Here is a 24,492-nt window from a genome sequence, read left to right on the forward strand (position 1 = left end):
ATTGGTGACTGCACACGTACGATTATGCGGCGGTAAGAAAGATTTGTTCATTGATTTCCCTTTACTTACTTTTTTTTTTTAAATAAGAATGAAAAAAATCAGAGCAGGATTATTTAAAAAAGCATTTATGCTTTTTACATATCGATTGGGCTAAAAACTTTCTGGTAGGATATAATTAGCAATAACTCAAGAAATACTTAACTAATTAATTCCACATTTTTTTTATATTATACATATATTTAATTTTATTGATGTTTTTACTAATACCATCAGTTTACCAGTCCAAAATGAGTAAAAAATTGAATAATTGGTAAAAAGTTTTAGAAATTTTTCTTCAAAATCCAACCTAATCACATTCAAAAATTGCAAAATTGTCAAAATTGTGCTAAATCTTCAGTTGGGGACATATTGAGGAGATATAAGAAGACTCAAACTATCGAAAGAAAAAGAGGTAGTGGAAGGAAGAAAGGTTTTGTTGACAAAAACAAAGTGAGTTCGATCATCCGGTCAATTACAAGAAATCCATGCCAATCCCAAAGAGATCTCGCTAAATTGTTCAAATGCTGTCGTTTCCTTATCAGAAAAGCACTCAAGAGCAAGGGTTTGACGGCTTACAACAAAAAAAAAATTCCAAAGCAATTAATTGATGGATAATTAAAAGCAATTCACCGCGCAAGAAAGCTCGTCAAACTTTTCAATCGAGAAAATTTGTGCATTATTGAGGATGACGAACCGTACTGCTGAAAGGATTTCTCACAGTTGCTTGGCCATCAATATTATTATCAATCAAAAGGTGCCTGTGTCAGTAACAAATTTAAGTATAATCAGAGAGTAAAGTTTGCTCCGAAGTTCCTCGTGTGGCAAGCGATTGGCCTTAAGAGTGCTCCATTCGTCATTCGAAACACTTTGACTTCCGATTTGTACATCACCGAATGTCTTTTGCCGTTTATTAACAAACACAGCAATGCAGTTATCTTTTGGCCGTATTTGGCAACGATTCACTACTCCATGAAGACAATAGAGTGGTACATTCAAAATGGCATCGAAATCGTCCTAAAAGGTGCGAATTCAGCACGTAATCGAGAGTTACTGGGTACTTGTAAAAAGAATCTTGATGTAAAGCAATAAATCAGCGAAAGATGACGAAGAATTCAAGCAAAAATGGATAGCAACATCGAAAAAGGTCACTGAAAGCAAGATGGAACCTATTCTCAAAAAATTTTAATTACTTTCTAAGCGTCCTTTGAAATTTGTACAAACTGATTGAAAACTTTAAATGATGCAATAAGCTTCATTATAAAAAAAATGTGGAACTAATTCGTTAAGTATTTCTCGAGGTATTGCTAATTATATCCGAACGAAAAGTTTTGAGCCCAATTGATATAAGTTGTAAAATACCAAAGGTTTATTAAGTTAGCTTTAAAAACAATTTTTTACACTATTACAGATAAATAGATTTTTGCTCATCACAATTCTCATGAGACTTGAAGTTATAGCTATATAATGCTTAAAAGAAAACGAGGTCTTAATAGTAATTTTAGTAATTATCAGTTTTCTGAATTATGTATTTACTTCCTGATTTTTTAGTATGTTGGATTGTTCGCTAATGATAAATTTCAACATGGATGGACAGAGAGGCGGAAAGAGAAGTTTTAGAGAAACCCACCTTTATAAATGTGTGATTGGTAAGATCTTCTAACGCTGCTTTCCAAAAAAAAAAGATTTTCTTCACCTATTATTAATTTTATCTTTTTAGCGGCTGTCCGAGAGACATATCCAAAGGAATCGGAGAAGACAGTACATCAATTTATTCAGGGTATATTAAAAAATGCACCAGCATCACGAAAATCATATTAAAAATATAATCATGTACTTTTTTGTGTGGATGCTGTGAAATATATTTTATACTAAATCATGTCTCTTTTTTTCACTTATTGCAGTTGCATAGTTCATATATTCTGCACCACCTTCCAGTCTCCTTCCAATGCAATATAAATATATATATTTATGTTGCATTGGAAGGAGACTGGAAGGTAATATATATATGTATGTGTGTGTGTGTGTGTGTGTTTATATATATATATATATATATATATATATATATATATATATATATATATATATATATATATATATATATATATATATATATATATATATATATATATATATAAATATATATATATATATATATATATATATATATATATATAGATATAGATATATAATATATATATATATATAGATATATAATATATATATATATATATATATATATATATATATATATATATATATATATATATATATATATATATATATATATATATACATATATGTATATAAACATATAAAATATGTATGTATATATATATATATATATATATAAACACGTCTATTTAAGACGTCTTTAAGACGTCTTAAATAAGACAACTTTAAGACGTCTTAAATAAGACAACTTATAAGGTTTCATTTTAGACCAGTTTAAGACAACTTTAAGACGTCTTGAAATAGACAACTCTTAGGCGTTTTAAATAAGACGTCTTTAAGACGTCTTAAATAAGACAATTTTAAGACGTTTTAAATAAGACAATTTTAAGACGTTTTAAATAAGACGACTTGCAGTGTTTCATTTTAGACCAATTTAAGACGACTTTAAGACAAATTTTAAGATGTCTTAAAGTCGTCTTTAAGACGACTTGTTGTTGGGTGGGTATGTTGTTGATGTGTACATTAAAATTGAACAAATTAAATATAATTAAAAAAGTATGGTAAACCAGATCTTTTTATTACTTTCACTTGCAACCTAAAATGGTGCAAGATAACTGAAAATTTATACCCAGGTCAAACAGCAAATGAGTATTCAAACTCAAATTAAATAACCTTCTCAATGACATTTTTAAGCACGGTGTATTAGGGAAAGTTGTAACACATGTTCAGGTTATTGATTTTCAAAACCGTGGTTTGCCACATGTTCATATTTTACTTCACTTTGCAAATGATGATAAGCTTGAAACAGCACATGATATCAATAATTTAATATCTGCAGTAATTCCAGATCCGAATGTTAATCGTGATCTCTATGTTGTTAAAACTTGCATGATTCACAGTCCATGTGGCATACTAAATCCAAATTCTCCCTGCATGAAAGATGGGGTGTGGAGCAAAAACTATCCTTAAGAACTTAATGCTAACACAGTAACAGTTCATAATGGTTATCCACACTATAGACGTCGTGATAATGGTTTGGTTATCAATATTAAAGCTAACAATGTAGATAACCGCTGGGTGGTACCTTACAATCCATGGTTATCAAAGAAATATCAAGCTCACAATAATGTTGAAGCTTGCATGTCTGTTAAGGCTGTTAAATATTTGTACAAATACATATACAAGGGTCACGACTGTGCCAATATTTTAATAAATAAAGTAATTAATTATGATGAAGTAAACACTTTTTTAGATTGCCGTTATGTTAGTGCACCTAAAGCATTGTGGTGAATTTTCGAGTATCCAATAAGTCATAGGTCACACACTTTTATACGCTTTAAAGTTCATCTACCTGAAAATCAAGGATCGTGCAGCTCAATGTGATACACACCTAACAGCACGGTTTAAGTTAAATACTGAAAATGAAAGATCACATTACTATTTGTATGTAGACATTCCTTATCACTTATATATTATAATCTTAAATATATTTTAATTACTTAAAAAACATATCTATGTTAAATTACATTGAGCTATAGAAAATAATTATAGTTTATTGATAAGGTTTTAGACTGTCAGAGCAGATTAAATAAATCAAAGATCTATTTAATCTACTTAATAACCTACCACCAAAGTGAAAATTTACTATCAATGTTTGTTTTTCTGTTTAGTTGACAACAATGAAGAGAGAGGTAGTAAGTTTAAAAGGATTTTTATTTTTTATAAAGTAACTAAAATGTTTTTTAAAATGTTGTTGTCGACTTTAAAGTAAAACAGTAGGTTTTTATAATTTTATACAACAAGCCCAAGAACAAAGGTCCTACTTAAAATTATACTGTAAATAATAAAGAGAAATTTAAAATTCTTAGTAAGACAGATTTTTATCATTTTATATCAAGTAAGTTTAATTAGGATTTATTTTCCTTAGTTGATCAAGAAAGAGCTAATAAAGGTATTAGTTACATTATTTAGGTGAATTCATTTTAAAAAAATTAAGTAGATATTTTAGCGTCTATACATTTATGTGCTTTTATTGTTTAGACACAGAATTGAAGAGTGAAATAAGTCAGTGTTTTTGCTCTTAGATATTTGTTAATAGGAATTTGTTTATTTAAACTGTAACTCGAATTTTAAAACTTCAAGTACTTTAGCTTTATTTTATTGTTTATTCTAGGAGAGTTGGAACAAAAACTAAGTATAAATTATGATTAGTATAGTTAAATAAATGAAGCATTTATATCTGTACCTTAGAAGTCAAAGGTCGTTTTTCACATATTAGAAATTGTTCAGGAAAGAGGAAATTGTAAAATAATTAGTATTTATTGGCTTATTCTTGATGGTAAAATTTATGTAGTTTTTTTCGTGTTTTATTTCATTTGTCTTATGACACATGAAATATAATTTTGAAAAAAAAATAAATAAAAAGTTATAAGTCATTTCTGGACAACAGACGTTTTTCCTTTGAACATTATGGGGACACCAGACCTTTTATATTGACCTAACATTGTTTCAAATTGTCGTAGGACTTTATACCTCTGTAGATACTGAAAAAACTAAAAAGGTCTCATACATAACTCATTTTCACAAAAAACTGGACAACTGACCTTTGTCTTCTGAGGTACAGATATTAGGATTTAAAGTTTATTTTAGTTTATAGTTTTGGTTTAGTTTATAGTTATTTTCAGTTTACTTTTAGTTAGCTTAGCTGCAGTTATCTTTTTTCTTACTTTAGATAACTTTATGGAGGAAATGAGGTGAATAGGTAAACAAAATTATAATTATATATATTAATTTACTCTCTGTCTTTTTTTTTTTTTAATATTTTTAGCATCCTCTTCATCCTGTGAAAATGGTGAGGTTATGCTTTATATTTTGATTAAATAAAATTGCAAATATTTATAATTTTTATTATATCCTTTTATTTATAATTTTAGAGTCGTAAACATTTGAGAGCTTTTGTGATTTTAGATTTGTTACCATTTGAGCAGTACAGAAATTATCGCTCCCAACACCCAGGGCCTCTCTCAGAGAGGTTCTTCAATAAGTGGTGTAGTAATGACGGTATCGATGAGCCCTCCTTCAAATAGAGGGCTCATCCATACCGAGGTGTAAAGAGACACCGAAGAAAAAACAGCAACCAAAAGGTTGTAAATGTCTTCTATCAGTAAAGATATTTATAACTTTTTTGTTGCTGCTTTTTCTTCGGTGATTTATTTTAATTTTTTCTAATTTGTAATTTTTTTTTAATAATATATGTTGTATATTTGATTTGTTTTGGTCTTTTTTAATTAAAATTTTATTTTGTTTTTTATTAATTAAACTTAAATATAGTTAAATTGATTCATTATCCAATTATCATAATATAATGATGCTACATTCTATTGTTAAAAATATTTAATTGGTAGTTTTTTGAACTCACTGCTTTTAAAATTTACTATAAGCCAAGACAAGCCAAGACAAATTTAGCTGTATAAATGCAATTTATTTATATCTCAGTTTGATTTTTTATCTTTAATGTTTATAACGGGTGATGCGGAAGTTATCGGAAAAATCCTAATTTCATTAATTGACCATAATAAATAGTTTTTGTGGTTTTATGAGTAGGCATAAACGTTCTATAAAATATAAACTTTATGATTTGAAACACAATTATTGAAAATGAGGATAAATGCAGCTGAACGAGAATCTTTTCGAAAGCGACTTAAAATGTTTTTTGTAAATAAACCTAATATATAAAAAAAAAAAAATCGTAAATCATTATGAAAAGGAAAGATTTGCTCGAAGTACAATATATATATATATATATATATATATATATATATATATATATATATATATATATATATATATATATATATATATATATATATATATATATATATTTTAAATAATTCACCTCCCCATAGCCGAGAAGGCCACTACAGATGAGGAGGCTACTTGTGGTTATCACCCTCTCTTAACTCTATAACTCCGACACACGAACCTTTGCGAACAAGACCGCTGCGCGGAGAAACAAGTTGATAACCTAAAAAGACTTGAAACTGTTCAATCGTTTTCTGATAGAAAGCACCCTGGTCGTCCGACATCCTGGACTAGAGAAAAGAAAGCCGAATTAATGAGACTTGTCAACTATCGAAAACGGTTCAGTCAGAGAAAAATATGATTATTAAATTATTATTATTATAATTATTATTATTATTAGATATTAAATTCGATGTAAATCAATCGACAATTGGTCGTCATTTATAAATAAGGAATATTAAATATAGAAAACGTAAGACTCCAAAATACACTATTGAACAACAAATAAAGGCAAAGAAAAGAAGCAGGAAACTAGTTAACCAACTCTATAACACAAAATCGCTTCTAGTCATCGATGACGAAAAATACTTTTGTTTTGCAGGGGACAACATGCCTGGAAATTCTGGATACTACACAAACAACAAAAAGACATGCCCAGAAAGTGTTCGTTTTATAGAAAAAGAGAAATTTCCAAAAACATTATTGATGTGGATAGCCATATCTGACCGTGGTATGTCCGAGCCGTTGTTTCGCACTTCCAAGGCTGTAGCGATCAATTCATCAATCTATATTAATGAATGTTTAGAAAAACGACTTTTTCCAATTATTCACAAGTATCATGGAGACTTTAACTATTTATTTTGGCCAGATTTAGCAAGTTCTCATTATTATAAAGATTCTCTAAATTGGATGGACCAATATGTCTATTACGTTTATAAAGATTCCAATCCCCCAAATGTGCCTCAAGCACGACCAATTGAAAATTTTTGGGGACATTTGGCACAGAAGGTTTACGAGGGAGATTGGCAAGCTTCAACAGAGCAAGTTTTGACTGATCGCATTAAACTAAAACTACAAGAAATTGATTTAAACTTTTTACAGTCGCATATGATAGGCATCAGAGCAAAATTGAGATCAATTGTAGATGGTGGTGTTTTTTCATATAAAAAATAATATATTTTTATCAAAAGATTAATGCTTTATTTTAAAAAAATATAATAGTAGTTTGTTTTTTTATTCATAAATAAGTTATTGACGTTTTTATTTTGTCCGATACCTTCCGCATCACCCGTTAGTTTGGCTCCTTGAAGCATTTGTTATTTTGCTTTTTAATTAAAATGTTATAAATCTATTGCGATGTCTTTTAAATTAAACTAAAGTTTACTAAAAGCCAACATGAAATAACGTTATTAAACAACACTGACAAGAACTGCTGCATCATGACAGCAACTGAAGTATGACAACAGGTTACCGAAAAGCAGTTTTTGTTTGAAATGTATTTGTACTCAATTGCTTAGTTATTTATAATAAACTTAGATATTTTTAATAAATTTATTTAGTTGTGTGCATTCAACATTTTTAAGACAATTTTTTTTTTAAAGAAAATGAATCAAGGGAAAACCAAAAAATTAATAACTCCTCTATAATATAAGTTCACTTCATATTAATCTTAATAATTAATTAAAGTTCATGTTATAAAAAATATAGCAAGAATTTAGCTTTAGTTTTTTCGTCAATTTAAAGCATGATGAAGTGTTATTATTTTGTGTCAGTAACTAAAAACGCATTGTGTTGAACTTAGGAATGTTGAGGAAAATGGTTCTGCCTCACACTGATATAACCTATGTCAGTTGTAAATTACTTAAATAATGTTAAATATTTGGTAAATTATTTTACCTCATACTTTTTATGTTAATTTTACAGATGGTTTAATTTTTTCAATTTGAAGGTGTTTTTCTAAAAGGGTATTAGTTAAGGTTTTGCAACTTTAAATTGCGGAAAACAGCCACTATAAACTAATTATGTAACAGACCGACCATAACCCGTATTACGGGTTGCTTTCTGCTTGTATATAAAAATATAAATATATATATATATATATATATATATATATATATATATATATATATATATATATATATATATATATATATACATATACATACACATACATACATATATTTTTTTACATATATATGTATATATATATATATATATATATATATATATATATATATATATATATATATATATATATATATATGTATACACACACATGCATATATATATATTAAGTATGCATATATATATATACATACATATATATATATATATATATAGGGCTCGAAATAGCTGCCACTCATCGAATATTGTCTGGCACTTGTCCAGTAAAAAACAACCTCTATCAGTCATTTTGTCTGATATTATCTACCTATGTGTGCATTTATTTTATAATTATTATAGTTGTTCTAAAATTATAATTAAGTTAAGTATTGCATACAAATTTTATTTTTTGAACTTTTTATTTTTTATAAATAACAGAAAATGATGTTGAACAAACAGCTATGTTAATAAATTACTTTTGAGCTAATTCATTTTTGAGAAGACATGACATACTTGTAAAAACAAAATATTTTAAATGTGATCAGAAAAGGCATTTGGTTGCATTACTTAAGGTTTTATTGGACATGTCCGTCTAACTTGAGTTTTTGTCAGACAAATCACTGGAGCAAAAAGGTTTGTTATTTCAAGCCCTGTGTATACATATATATATATATATATATATATATATATATATATATATATATATATATATTTTTATTTTTAAAAAAAATAAAAATAAAAACATTTTATTAAAAAAAATAAAAATAAAAACATTGTTTATATTGTTAAAAACATTCAGAATGTTTTTAAAAACATTCCGGTCAATTAAATTTGCGTTTTTGTGGTTTTTTTATATAACATTTAATTTGTAATTAAATTAATGGTTTTGACTTTCGTCCAACACAAAAATGTTGGACGAAAGTCAAAAGTAATTAAAAGTGACGTATGTGTTGGCGTAAGAATCACTTTTTTCCTTCCGCTCTTCCCAAAGACAACAAACTATAGATCTATATATATATGTATATATATATATATATACATATAAAAATAAATATATATATATATATATATATATATATATATATATACATATAAAAATAAAAATATATATATATATATATATATATATATATATATATATAATATATATATATATATATATATATATATTATATATATATATATATATATATATATTTATATATATATATATATATATATATATTATATATATATATATATATATATATATGTGCATACTTAATATATACTTATTTCACCACTTTAAGTTAGTGAAATTCAAGTGGTAAAATAAATAGTGGTTGCTTGCAGCCTAGTTGGAAGCGAAGATGTTTAAAAAAAAAAAAAAAAAAAAAAGATACTTAAGATGATAACAAAGATCACGGCAATGATAATGATAGCAATGTTGATGGTGAGGATGATTGTTGTCATCATTACCATAAGCATGGAAATGATGACAACAATGTTAATAATCATTATTGTGGAAGTTAATGATCATAATGATGGTTGGGTAATGTTAATGTGCAGAACAGCATTAATAGTGATAATGCAATAAGAAACTGTAAACAAACTGTATATAAATAGGTAAGTATTTTGCCTTTAAATACCTGCACAAGTCAAATTACTGTAACAATCAGATATATCAGTAATATTTCCTACACATGATTTTACTGTATCAAGGCATGTTTTTGTTCTATTTTTAGTTCCATTACCACAAGAAACATTACAATCAGACCAACTGCTCCAATCTGACCAATTAGATATAGAATTTGCTAAAATAACAACATTACAATAAAATAGCTTCAACATATCATTTATCAAGTAATTCATCATCATTCAGTCATCATCAAGTCAATCATCAAGATAATGGTTAAGATGAAGATTTCAACAATACAATGATAATGATGATAATGATAACAATGTAATGATGATGATGAGCACGATGACAATGATAATGATGGTGATGATTATGATGATAGTGATAAATAACAGTCTTTAATTAGATAAAAATACTTTTGATAATAAAGACAATGAATTAAAAAGAAACAAATTAAAGCAGTAAATTTTTATCGCCAAGTACTGTACTACTGATGATTTGTATAACAATGATGATTATATAACAATAATGACAAATATGTTAATGATGATTATATAACAATGATGACAAATGTGTTATTAATGATGATATAACAACAATAACAAATGCGTTATTGATGATTATATAACAGCAATGACAAACGTGTTAATGATGATTATATAACAATGATGACAAACGTGTTAATGATGATTATATAACAACAATGACAAACGTGTTATTGATGATGGTATAACAACAATGATAAACGTGTTATTGATGATGATATAACAACAATAACAAATGTGTTATTGATGATGATATAACACAATGACAAACATGTTATTGATGGTGAAATAACAATGATGACAAACATGTTATTGATGATATAACAATAAAAATTGATAAAAAAACAGTTACTGAATAAAAATAGCCAAGTATTATAAATACCAGCACAAGTTTGATTACTGTAACAATCAGTAACATCAGTAGTGTTTCCTACACATGATTCTACTGTAACAAGGCACATCCTTGTTCTATTCATAGTTCCACTACCACAAGAGACACTACAATAAGACCAAATGCTCCAATCTGACCAATATGTTATAGGGTTTGCTAAAACAATAACATTAATTATCAAATCAAATGACTTTAATTTTTAATAAATTAAAATGTTTAACTACATAAAAATATTTATAATGACAATAATAAAAATTAAGATAAAAACATTTTAACAATAATAACAATGATAAAATTACAATGAATAAATAATACGATAAACAAATGAGATAAAACAAAACAAAAACAAACAAAGTGAAAAATAAGAACAAAAAGAACACAAAATTTTAGTTTAAATTTATAACAAAGGCAAATAGTGATAATGATTATTGTCAGTAATTATTTAATTTTGATTTTTGAATTTACAGAAAAATTAAATTTAAAGTTTTATAAAACTAATTAAATTGTTTTAAAGTTGATTTAGCGTTTTAGATGATTTGATTTTATTGATCTATTTGAAAAGAAACACTAATAACAAGATAAATTGCAATCTGTGTATAAAAACTGTTATTTTATTAAAATTTAAACTGATTAAAAGAAATATTTTTGTGGAAAAGCTTTCCAAATATTGCCTCTCTTCTTGGAGGCAATATTTGGAAAGCTTTTCCACAAAAATAGTCCACAACACTGAAAGGAATAAGAAATAAGTTTTGAATAAAAAATTGATACAACAAAGATGTTTATTGAAAATCTCTTAGTATACTTATGGTGTATTTCTTCAAAATAAGTTTCAAAAATTTTAGGGGACAATCCATACTTTGTTTCATACATCAATAGTAAGACTGAATGGATGTTAAGTTTGAAGATGTTTGAGGATGATTGTTTAAGTAATGACAATAAAAATAATAATGTACAGTTATAATAAAAAATGAAAGGATATTGATAATGATGAGAGAACAATTTCATAAAAAATTAACCAGTTAGTCATTAAATACCTGTACATGTAAGATTTTTATAACAATCAGTAATAGTAGTAGTTTTTTTTTTAAAACATAAATCAACTGTACCAAAGCAAATCCTTGTTCTATTCATTATTCCAACACCAAAAGAAACACTGAAATTAGACCAGCTGCCCCAATCTGACCAACTTGACTTTGAGATTGCTAAAAAAAAACAACCGTGACATTATATGGTAAATTAAAATGCAATTTTGCAAAGTCTTTTCAAATAACCGAGACAATAACGAGGAGGTTAATGAGGATGATGACAAGGAGATGAAGAGATGAACTTTCTCTCCATCATCCAATGATGAAGAGAAAAATGATGAACTGTCTCTTCATCTCTTCGTCATCATCCTCATTTTCCTCCTCGTTATTGTCACGGTTGTTTGAAAAGACTTTGCAAAATTGCATTATGATAATAAACACTTTTTAAATACCTGCACAAGTTAAATTTGCTATAACAATCAGTTATACCAATAGTGTTCCCTACGCATGATTTAACTGGGTCAAGACACGTCCTTGTTCTATTCTTAGTTCCACCACCACAGGAGACACTACAATTTAACCAACTACTCCAATCTGACCAATATGATCTAGGGTTTGCTAAAACAATAACATAAACATTACATAAAATGGCTTTAGTTTTCATTAATATAAAACGCAGCAGAGTAGTTTTTGAGAAGAATAAATTGTGATGATTGTCATGATAATGGTGATGATAATGATGGTAATGACATAATGATAATGATGATGACAATGATGATGATGGTTGTAATGATGATAATAATGATTAGATGGAAGAAATAATGTTAATGTTGATGATAAAATAATAATTTTATAACATATTTAGCATTTGTTCATTAAATACCTGTACATGTTTGATTACTGGAACAATTAGTTATATCAGTAGTATTTCCTACACATACATCAATTAAACCAAGGCACATTCTTGTTCTATTCATAAATCCAATACCACAAGTAACAGTGCAATTAGACCAGTTGCCCCAATCTGACCAACTTAACATAGAGTTTGCTGAAGTAAAAAAAGTGTTTTCAATTTTGTATAATATAATACGTAATAATATTGTTATTGTTATTATAATTTTTATTTATCATTATATATTAATGTCATTAATAACAGGTTTTTAGATTATTACTATTTATAAATGACCTTAAACTATAACAAAGTTTTTTAGCTTTGCATATTCATGCATATTCATACTTTTTGAGAAATTATGATATATATAAATGTGTGTGTGGATGTGTGTGTGTGTGTGTGTGTGTGTGTGTGTGTGTGTGTGTGTGTGTGTGTATACATAATAATAGTAATGGAACTAAATTTGCCACAAAAAAAAACTTTGACAGACCTTGTTCAGAAGCGTGTCACATGATAGAGCCGACAATATTTATCCTCAAAAATATCACCGAAATATTTCACAACCGAAAAATTTAGAACCGAAAAGTATACTTTCATTGCAGGATCGAATAACAAAATCCTTTCTTGCGTCGAAAGATTTAGAACCGAATTTTACAACCAAAAAAATTTGGATCGAATTACAAAATTTCAATTTTGTATAATATAATACGTAATAATATTGTTATTGTTATTATAATTTTTATTTATCATTATATATTAATGTCATTAATAACAGGTTTTTAGATTATTACTATTTATAAATGACGTTAAACTATAACAATGCTTTGATCGAATTTTCGATTGAAAATTCGATCAAAGCTTTTTAGCTTTGCAATTTTTTTATTTTAATTTAATTTAAAAACTTTATTTCACGTTTTTCGATCGAAAATTCGATCAAAATTTTTTCGGTTATTTAATTATTTATGACATTTCCATTGATAATTCGATCGAAATTTTTTTGGTTCTAAAGGCAATTATAACTTTTGATCGAAAACTCGATTGAAATTTTTTCGGTTCTTATTTTTTTCATGAATATTTTTGATTGTGTAATAAATTTCTCGTATTTGGTTCTAAATTGAAATTTACGATTCGGTTGAATCATAGGACGCCTTCAGAAGTGCTATTCAGATTGCTTTTTTTCGTATATGTTGAAAGCGTCCAGTTAGCCTAAAAAAATTTTTTTCGGAATATTCAAATTACCATTTAAAATCATTTATGTGACATTTGTTCAGAAAATATTTGATCCTAAAAAATTAACCTCTTAAATGCTACTGAGAATCATTTTAAAAAAAATTTTTTTATTATAAATAAAAGTTTTAATTTTTATTTTTAATTTTAAAATTAATTTTTAAAATCAAAATTTAGTTTTAAAGGAATGTAAAATAATAAAACAATGAATGTAAGATTTAGTTTCAAATATATGTAAAATAGTTGCGCATTTTTATTAAAGCTTTTTTTAATTGTCTGTTAACTAATTCATCACATAAAATATAAGTCTCTCCACCAGAGATTATCATTGATTATTATAAGCAAAGGGAAATTTTAAACGGGTAGATGACTCATCAAATACATTACCATTTATAAATATTGGAAGATCTAAAATATTGTGATAAAAATTGGCTGAAAAATGTTGAATTTTATTAAGGTTCACCAGCCATTGTGACCCCCATGCTGTAGCAGAAGTTAGATCCTGTTCAAACTCAAATGCCCTCTCCAAGTGATCAGAGAGTGTTGGCTTCTTATCGTGACAAGAATAAATAGTAGTATCACCAGCAAACAATGCCATCTTAGAAGTGAGAATATCCGGAAGATCTTTAATGTAAATTATTACCATTAACATCCTTAATGTATTCATTAATGATTGTTAATGTAATTAATAATCGTTATGTTATTAATAATTGTTATGTAATTAAGAATTATTATGTATGATAAAATGTTATAATAATGATAAAATATTAATATATTGTTATTAATAAAAGTTATGAATAAAAATTATAATAAAAAAATGTTATATTATTAATTATTGTTATGTAATTAATAATAAAACATGTTATTAATATCGTTATGTAATTAATAAAGGTTATGTAACAATAATAAATGTAATTAATAATCGTTGGTAATCATTTATGTCGTTAATGAAATGGTTAATGAAAAAATATATGAATTCTTACCAATGTAAATGCCCAGACTAAGCAAGTGGTTATTGGAGTCTTTACGAATTAAAGGAAGATTACCATCAACACTAAGATAACAAGATGAGACAGCTGAACTCAAATTAGTCTCACAAAGAGTAAGTAGGTCTGATGAACTTTTTAAGAGATAAGACTCAGCAAAAGAAAAATTACTTTGAAGACCATAAATAATGGTTAATGATAGGTTAGAGATCTTGGTGATGACGATGGTTTTTTGTGTTTTATAGTTTTTGGTACTTTATTCATTTTTAAATTTGTTAAAGAACTTGACTCAAAGCATAGACAGTACTCAGTGCACTGTTTAATAGCCCAAGCAATTGCCTCAGTATTATTAATAAACCCTAAGCCGTAACTAAGGGCTCTAAATATGGCCTTGACAATGCACATTAAAAGCACAAACAGGGACACCATCCTTGTGCAACATGGCACTGTTAGTACTCTGATATTTTTCAGTTGTTGATGGAATCAGCCTCTATGAGAGCTACCACAGAGTTCATGAAACCTGACTACCAGCCAGCCTCAGAACCATAAAGCTGAGTGTTAGAGCCGTACCCTCATTAGGAGATAACAGAATGAGTTGCTTTGTCATAAAAACAGAAACTTAAGCAAAACCTATGCATTGAGTCAAGAAGATCCAGCATTTAACATCCTAAACTGGAAACAATGTATTAAAAATATATCTGCACCAGCCTATCAAATGAGGAAGGGGTGCAAGGCTGGTTAACAAATAGATACTGTTAACCCCTTAAGTCTTTGCCTAAAAGGCCTTCTACCATATAGTAGCCGGATGCATTTAACATATGCCCAAGATGAGTATTTTTATCAAGAAACCATCTCTAGCCTAACTCAACCAAGAGACCCAAGGCAAGGGGTGTTTTAAGTTATGAGTTGACTTCTCCTAGCTTTTACTTAAAAAAGCGTACCCTACAAGGCAGCAGGACATGAAGCAGATTGTTTTTAGAATAAAATAAAAATATATATATATTTTTTTGTTGTTATTCGCCTCCTCAAGGCCGAGAAGGCCATTATAGATGAGGAGGCTACTTAATAGTGGTTATAACCCTCTCTCAACTCTACAACTCCAAAACACGAACCTTGACGAACAAGGCCGCTGCACGGAGAAACAAGTTGAGCGCGGTACAACCAGGGATGTGGTGGGGATTGAACTCGGAACCTCTTGCTTATAAAGCGAGCGCTTTGCCACTACACCACTACCGTATATACTCCCTTAAGTCCCAAAAAAGGGGTTTAAATTTAAATTAACACATAAAGACAATAAATTCATATCAAAACTATTTTCTAAATCTTGTTTTCTCATTACCTAAAGCTGAAACAGCATTTTTTCATGATTTTTAAAAATAATGTTTCTGCAATGTCTTTGTCAACCAGTTTAATTTAATAATTATATAATAAAAGAAATAACTAAACTTGATATAAAAGGATTTTAATGTTTAAAAAGATTGAAATTGTTTAATTCTAAAAGTCTTTAAGTAAAATAAATTAACAAGGTATTAGATGAAAAAAATTATTGACACAATGTGAATATAAGAAAATAAAAGTGCAAAATTATTCTTACAAGACCATAGATATAGATCCATAAAATGATGATGATGATGATGATGATGATGATGATGATGATGATGATGATGATGATGATGATGATGATGATGATGATGATGATGATGATGATGATGATGATGATGATGATGATGATGATAATAATAATAATAATGATAATGACAATAAATATGTAGACAACGCAAAAAAAAAGATACTAATAATAAAGATGATAAACTAAGGAATGATGACAATGGTAGATTAAAATGATAGCAATGATGATGTCAACAATAATGATAACATTGATATTAAAAATAATAAAAATTATAAAACTTTTTAAATACCTGCACAAGTTAAATTGCTGTAACAATCAGTAATATCAGTAGTGTTCCCAACACATGATTTAAATGGATCAAGACAAATCCTTGTTCTACTCTTAGTTCCACCACCACAGGAAACACTACAATTTGACCAAATGCTCCAATCTGACCAATATGATATAGTGTTTGCTAAAACAATAACATAAATTATCACATTAAATAACTATAATTTTCATTAATATAAAATGTAATTTTTTTGCAAGTATTTTTTAAGAAAAATAAATGATGATCATATTAATGATCATGATGATAATGATAAAGAAAGAATAGATGTTGATAATGATCATGATAATGATGGTAACAGTGATAATGGTGATGATGTTGATGATAATTATGACGTTTATGATGATGGTAACAATGATTATAAGGAAGCAGTTGATAATAGTTATGATGGCCAAACAATTATTTTATAAGAAATTAAGCATTTATTCATTAAATACCTGTACATGATTGATTATTGAAGCACTCAGCTATATCAGTAGTGTTTCCGCCACATAAATCAAATGTACCCAGGCACATTCTTGCCCTATTCATAATTCCAACACCACAAGTAACAGTGCAATTAGACCAGCTGCCCCAATCTGACTAACCTGAAAAAAGATTTGATGAAATAAAAAAAAAGAACCTGAAATTAAGTGCAAATTAAAATGTAACTTAGCTAAGTCATTTTCGAATAACGGTCACGATGAAGATAATGATAACAATGATGATGATGATAATAATAATGATTATGAGGAAGAAGATGATGATTATAATGATGAAAAAACAATTATTTTATAAGACATTAAGTATTTCTTCATTAAATACCTGTACATGTTTGATTACTATAACAATCAATTTTATCAGTAGTGTTGCCTACACATATATCAATTATACTAAAGCGCATCCTTGTTCTATTCATAATTCCAATACCACAAGTAACAGTACAATTAGACCAAGTTCCCCAATCTGACCAACTTGACAAAAAATAAACAAGATATTAAAAGCTAAAGATTAATGATGATGATCTTCATTATCATCAAAAATCTTTAATTTAGGTGATAATGATGATGATAGTGATAATGATGGTGATGATAATTGGCTAGATAATGAAAAATAAAATAAAGGATAATAATAATTATGATAATTATTTATAGAATGATGACAAAGGCAGATAACATTAAAAGTTAGAACATTATAATATTAGAATAATGATAACATTGAAAATTAATGTGATAAGAATTATGATAAAAAACACTTTTTAAATACCTTTACAAGTTAAATTAATATAGCAATCAGCTATATCAGTGGTATTCCCTAAACAAGATTTTACTGGACCATGACATATCCTCGTTCTAATCTTAGTTCCACCACCACAAGAGACACTACAATTTGACCAACTGCTCCAATCTGACCAATATGATATAGTGTTTGCTAAAACAATAACATAAATTATCACATTAAATAACTTTAATTTTCATTAATATAAAATACAACTTTGAGTAGTTTTTTAAAAAAATAATGATATGTGAAATGATGATATTAATGACTATAATGATGATGAAAAAAATAATGATGATGTTGATAATGATGGCTATGATAATAATACTGAAGATGATGATAATTATAATTCATATTAATATGTTCCCTACACATGATTTAACTTTATCAAGACACATCCTTGTTCTATTCTTAGTTCCACCACTTCAGGAGACACTACAATTTGACCAACTGCTCCAATCTGACCAATATGATAAAGTGTTTGCTATAACAATAACATTAATTTTCATGTTAAATTACTTTAATTTTTTTAATATAAAACGTAACTTAAAAGAGTTTTTGAGAAGTATAAATTATAATAATTGTAATGATAATGATGATACAGATAATGATGATGATGATGGTGATGATGGTAATGATGATGATCATATGGATGTTCAGTAAAGCAGCACCAATGTTCTGTACTCTAACGCATTTGTTTAATAAAGCAACGTGACATGACCTATGTTGGAATTTGCAGCCACTTTGATTTTTATTGCAACTTGTTGTTTGTTATTGCAACCCTAGGAGTGCATGTAAAGCTTAGTAAACTCTTTATTTTTTAAAACAAATAAGCCAGTATAAAGTAAGCCAGAATAATGTTTTTATGACTGCCATTTAAATATTTGTCCTATTTTTTTTAGATATATACATATAAATTTATAAATATACGTTGTTATAATAAGTTGAAATGCGAGCTTATCAGCTCACATAAAGTAACCTATCCGAGGGTAAGCCACTGTAGCAACTATGCGGGAGAATGTCCGGCCAATTCTTGAATGTGTTGACTATTTCTGCGTTCACTTTATCATTGGATAGCGACTTCCAACAGTTCACGATTCTGTTAGTGAAAAAATTGCTTTGCAGTGCGCTGTTACGGACTATTTCTTTGCTCAGTTGTTCTCAGTTGTCCTACAACCAGCTCTTGGCTCTCTTGTGATTGTTGGTACACACCATTTCACTTTGTCAATTCCTTTTAATATTTTAAGTTGTTGAATGAGGTTGCCCCTTTGTCAACACAAAGTTAGACTAGTAAGGTTGAGTTTGATTAGCCTTTATTTATAGATATGTTGTCTCATTGCGTGTCCAAACTTGGTGGCTCAAAGCTGAACTTTTTCAAGTGCTTTTCGGTCCTTATTCGTCAATGGTGACCAAGTGCATACTACATATTCCAAATGGTCTGACATATGTTGTATAGAGTTTTTTCCATAGTGCTGGATCTTGCGATATAAATGTATTTTTTAACAGTCCAAGAAATTTATTTGCAATCAATGCAGCTTTATTGATTTGTTTTTCTGGCTTAAGATCTTGACTTATTGCAACCTTAAGGTCTATTTCTATCATCGTTGTTGTTAGATCTCTTTTTGCGCCTGATTGTAATTCTAGCATAGTGTCGCATAATGTCTAGCATAAGTCGCTAATTTGTTTGCTTGTCCAGTGTGCATCACTTTCAATTTACTAAGATTTAGTTGCATTTGACAATTGCAGCACCAATCACTTATCTTGTTGATGTCATCTTGCAGGCTTTTAGTATCAAGCTCTTTGTTTCCCGGCCAGATTGGTGCTATTAATTTGGTGTTGTCTGCAAACATTTTGCAGCTAAAGTTAATGTTGTCTGGGAGGACGTTAATGAAAATAGCAAATAGATTTGTTCTTAGCACGTCGATTTGTTAAAAATGAGCAAATCTATGCCAACATACTTAATATTTGCTCAGTTTTTCAATAAGGCTAGTATGCTGTACTAAATCAAACGCATGTGAAAAGTCAAGAAATATGATATCTTGTGGTATTATTTTTGCCATTGATTGGTGGCTAAGTTTATAGTTTCCAGAGGGTTTGTTGTACATGATTTATTCAGGACAAAACCATGTTGTTTGCTACAAAAAGGTTGATTTTGGTGAAGTTGTTAATAAGTTCATTCTTTACTATTTTCTCCATAATTTTGCATGGGAACGAAGTCAAGCTGATTGGTATACAGTTTCTGGTATTTGTTAGCTTTCTTTTTTAAAGGCCGACTAGGAGTGTGTATATATATGTATATATATATATATATATATATATATATATATATATATATAATATATATATATATATATATATATATATATATAAATATATATATATATATATTTATATATATATATATATTTATATATATATATAAATATATATATATATATATACATATATATCTATCTATATATATATATATATATATATACATAAATATATATATACATATAAATATATATACATATATATATATATATATATATATATATATATATATATATATATATACATATACATATTTATATACATATATATATATACATATATATATACATATATATATATATACATATATATATATATATATATATATATATATATATATATATATATATATATATATATATACATATATATATATATATATATATATGTATATATATATAAATATATATATATATATATATATATATATATATATATATATATATATATATATATTAGGGTGTCCCAAAAAACGGCATTTTAGAAAAATATATGCAGAGACCCCCTTAATGTGTTCTATCTAATACAAAAACACTATATTTAAAATTTTTCTGAATAAAGTGAAATTATATAAAAATTTCAAAAATAATATGGATTTCAAATATAGAATTGCTATTTTTAGTTTTATTACATGAAAAATTATGTTTTAACAAAAAACAAAAACTGCATTTTTTATGTATTTTTATGACAATTTTGATAAATAAGTTAAAATTTTTCCAAATTAAATATTATTTTTGAAAATTTTATATAATTTTGCTTCATTTGAGTACCAGGTTGACATACTTTTAATAAACTTTTTTTTTGAAAACATTAGGGACTCATTAAATATTTGAGGGTCTTGAGGGACCCCTTAAAATATTCTTTATTCAAAAAAATTTTAAATCTAGTGTTTTTATATTAGATAGAACACATTAAGGGGGTCTTTACATATATTTTTCAAAAATGTTGTTTTTTGAGACACCCTAATATATATATATATATATATATATATATATATATATATATATATATATATATATATATATATATATATATATATATATATATATATATATGTAAATTATGTTAGTGTATTTTACAAATAGAGTGCTCAATGTTCTTAAAGAACAGAGCAATAATAAATTAGGAAAAAACACTTATCTAACTTTTATCTTCGACTTAAAGTTTCACCATTGCTGGATCATCAGGAAGAGTTACTAAATCTCATAAAAGATTCAATTTATAGAAAAAATTATTTTACAGGAAGTTATAAATTATTATAAAATATTTTTAATTACTATATTTTTTTGTTAACGGACAGTTACAGAAAGTAATTATGAAATAATTTTCTTTGGAATGGGGATAGTTAAATTTGGTCATTTGATTTTATAATTTTTTAAGAGGTATTTATTTTCGTGCCTACATTTAGAAATTAATTCAGATTTTTTATTTAATAAATTTTGTTGATTTAAATGAGTAATTATTTCAAATTTTTCTTGCAAACATAGCATACATTTTTTGGAAATGTTATTATAGGCAGGGGCAGATTTTAGAATAGACCATTGTAAATTAAAATTTTTATTTTTTTCTTCTAAATCCCAAATATATTTTGACAGCATAGTCTCTTTTGAATATTTTTTGTGTTTAAACGATTGTTTTTTGGTTGGCATAACGTTATTTCCATTCCCCTCGGTTAAGCCAATATATTGTTTATCAGGGTTGTTTTGTGAGGAAACAATGCACTTGTAAATTACATTTTTCGAAAAGCATTTTCCATTTAGAGGGTAATCTATTTTTTTTTTTTTTTTTTTTTTTTATCACTGATTATTAAACACTTATTTTTTTTTTTTTTAAACACTGATTTTTTTTAAACACTGATTCTTGTAATTGAAAACAAAAAATAGATTGCCCTCTAATTGGAAAAGAACATCGCTTATCAAGCGACCGTGTCGTCAAATGAACCTGACAACAATGAAAAAGTATATTTTGGCTTATGTGAAACTCCATATAAATTTCGCAATGCTAACCATCTAAAATTTTTTAACATTAATAAATATAAAAATCATAACAAATTGTCTAAAGAATTTTGGGACATAAAAGACAAACCCAGTGAAAAAGCGCATATGGGATACGCGTGAGTTTTTTCCATATGTAACCCATGTGGGGATTAATATTTTGTCCCATGTGGGTTTCATATGGTGAATCCCAATGGATTCCATATGGTAAATCTCATATGGGATACGCGTGGGTTTTTACCACTTGTAACCCTTATAGGGATTATTATTTTGTCCCATGTGGGTTTCATATGGTAAATCCCACATGGGTTTTATGTGGTAAATCCTACATGGGATATAGGTGGAAAATACTACATGTTATAGATCTTAAATGTAACATATTTTTATCCAAATGGTATAAAAGTAGTCAATACTAGACAAATGAAAGTCCGAATGCTTCTATGATCATTTTTAAAAATCTTTTAATATAAAAATTACTTAAATAGTAATTTAAAATTAATCATCGAAGCTTTCAGAGAGGCTTAACTTAATCTGGTATTTGATACTTTATCCCATTTGGTATTCAAAATGTGTAGCATTTTTGATCCTTCACATGTAATGTTTTTCACCTTTAACCTATGTGGGATTTACCATAAACTATTATGACGAAGTTTTATAAAATTAAAAAACGTGTTGCAAAATGAATTTATTTTAAAATAAATGCTATTATTCAATACATCCAAAATGAATATTAAAAAAATTATTTTTTCTTTTGCGATTTACACGCCTTTTTTTGTAGATAGAATTAATTAAATCGCTTCGGCTTGCATAATATCAAGGTTTTTAGTATCTTCTAACTTTCTTCAAACATTTTCTAAAAAAAAAATATAAATACAAATATATATAAATATATATATATATATATATATATATATATATATATATATATATATATATATATATATAATATATGTATATATATATATATATATATATATATATATATATATATATATATATATATATATAGAGAGAGAGAGAGAGAGAGAGAGAGAGAGAGATTTTAAGAGCGCAATTTTAATAAGAAACCTTATTAGTCGAGCAATTTTAAATATTAGCCAGGTTGAAGTCATTAATGACTACAATATTTCACAAATAATCATTTCCTAATTTATTACTTACAATGACTAACGTATTATGGGTAATTGGACACATATTATGCGTAATGAGCTTGAACCCATGAGGAGAATCCTGAAAAAAAGTGATCAATTAGGATAAGTAGTTAAACAAAAAAACAAAAACAAAAATGTAAAAACCTACTTTTTCAATGATATAGACGTTGGGTGCAATAGCCACTGGATGCAAAAGTATCTTTACTTTTTCGTCACACACACGGCCTTCTATAACAACAGGCCTTGACATCGCGAAATGCCGTAAAACCTGAAGGCCGATTAAACTTTCACTTTTACTTATATTGATATATTTTTTTATTAGGTTGGGTGTAATGGCAGTCTATGTTTTCTAATCATAATCTCTAGTAAAGACAGAAATATAAAAAGAAAACCAAAAAGTTGTTAAAAGATAATCATATTTTTCGTATTTCAAATTTCATTAAGAATATTTATGTAATATTAAATAGTATTAATAACAAGCAGAACCATAACAAAGTATATATCTATATATTAAAAAGATAACTGTATTTTTAATTTTTTTTGCTAAAAATGGTAACAACAAAAATCACCAACAATAAAAAACACCAACAAAAGTTGATTCAAGCAAAAAATAAGTTTTATCAATATATCTCAACAGGGTAAATATTTACAAATCCAAACATATTGAAAGACATATAGGCTAATGAGAAAATAAAAAACAAAACAAGTAAATAGCATAATTAATTACAAAACTAATTTTCACATAAATTATGATAGCTTTAGTATTTTGGGAGTGGTAATTAGTGAGTAATTCTTTAGCAGAATATTAGAATATACTCTGCATTGTTTTTTTGTGATTTTAAATTAATATTTAGCAGCAATGAACTAAAACTGAGTAACACAAAATGTTCTGTATAAAGGGTCAGTAGCACCTTGAAAAAAAAAGCAAAATATTGACCATTAGAAAAGAGCATCAGAAGGAATTTCAAGTCCGCCTCTGTTTAGGCTTTACAGATAACTTCCATATTTATAAAAATA

The 24,492-nt window shown here is 26.9% G+C and overlaps 2 protein-coding genes across 2 annotated transcripts; one reads left to right on the top strand and one right to left on the bottom strand.

The window, feature by feature from the left end:
- The first annotated feature begins 6,621 nt into the window (after nucleotides 1-6,621).
- LOC136090385 (uncharacterized) lies at nucleotides 6,622-7,185 on the top strand. The gene has a single exon (XM_065816989.1). The coding sequence runs from the start codon at nucleotides 6,622-6,624 to the stop codon at nucleotides 7,183-7,185; it is 564 nt and encodes a 187-aa protein (XP_065673061.1).
- A 490-nt stretch (nucleotides 7,186-7,675) lies between these two features.
- On the bottom strand, nucleotides 7,676-19,661 carry LOC136090386 (A disintegrin and metalloproteinase with thrombospondin motifs adt-1-like). The gene is made up of 13 exons (XM_065816990.1): nucleotides 19,458-19,661; nucleotides 18,409-18,498; nucleotides 18,067-18,167; nucleotides 17,562-17,710; nucleotides 17,195-17,335; nucleotides 16,719-16,883; nucleotides 14,201-14,437; nucleotides 12,578-12,742; nucleotides 12,184-12,312; nucleotides 11,704-11,871; nucleotides 10,661-10,825; nucleotides 9,744-9,908; nucleotides 7,676-7,680 (listed from the first exon to the last, which is right to left on the bottom strand). Exons 1-13 carry the CDS (start codon nucleotides 19,659-19,661, stop codon nucleotides 7,676-7,678), a joined length of 1,884 nt encoding a protein of 627 aa, XP_065673062.1.
- Between the last annotated feature and the right edge of the window lie 4,831 nt (nucleotides 19,662-24,492).

The sequence above is a fragment of the Hydra vulgaris genome, chromosome 13, assembly GCF_038396675.1.
Source record: "Hydra vulgaris chromosome 13, alternate assembly HydraT2T_AEP".
Taxonomy (NCBI): domain Eukaryota; kingdom Metazoa; phylum Cnidaria; class Hydrozoa; order Anthoathecata; family Hydridae; genus Hydra; species Hydra vulgaris.

What these genes read in the sequence shown, in the direction of transcription:
- LOC136090385 (XM_065816989.1), top strand. Translation starts at nt 6,622, where the DNA reads ATGCCTGGAAATTCTGGATACTACACAAACAACAAAAAGACATGCCCA.
- LOC136090386 (XM_065816990.1), bottom strand. Translation starts at nt 19,661, where the DNA reads ATGCTAGAATTACAATCAGGCGCAAAAAGAGATCTAACAACAACGATG. An exon ending in AAAAACTCTATACAACATAT is followed by an intron (nt 18,499 to 19,457) that starts GTCAGACCATTT and finishes TTATTGTTATAG; the next exon opens with CAAACACTTTATCATATTGG. An exon ending in TAGTAATCAAACATGTACAG is followed by an intron (nt 17,336 to 17,561) that starts GTATTTAATGAA and finishes CAGGTTAGTCAG; the next exon opens with ATTGGGGCAGCTGGTCTAAT.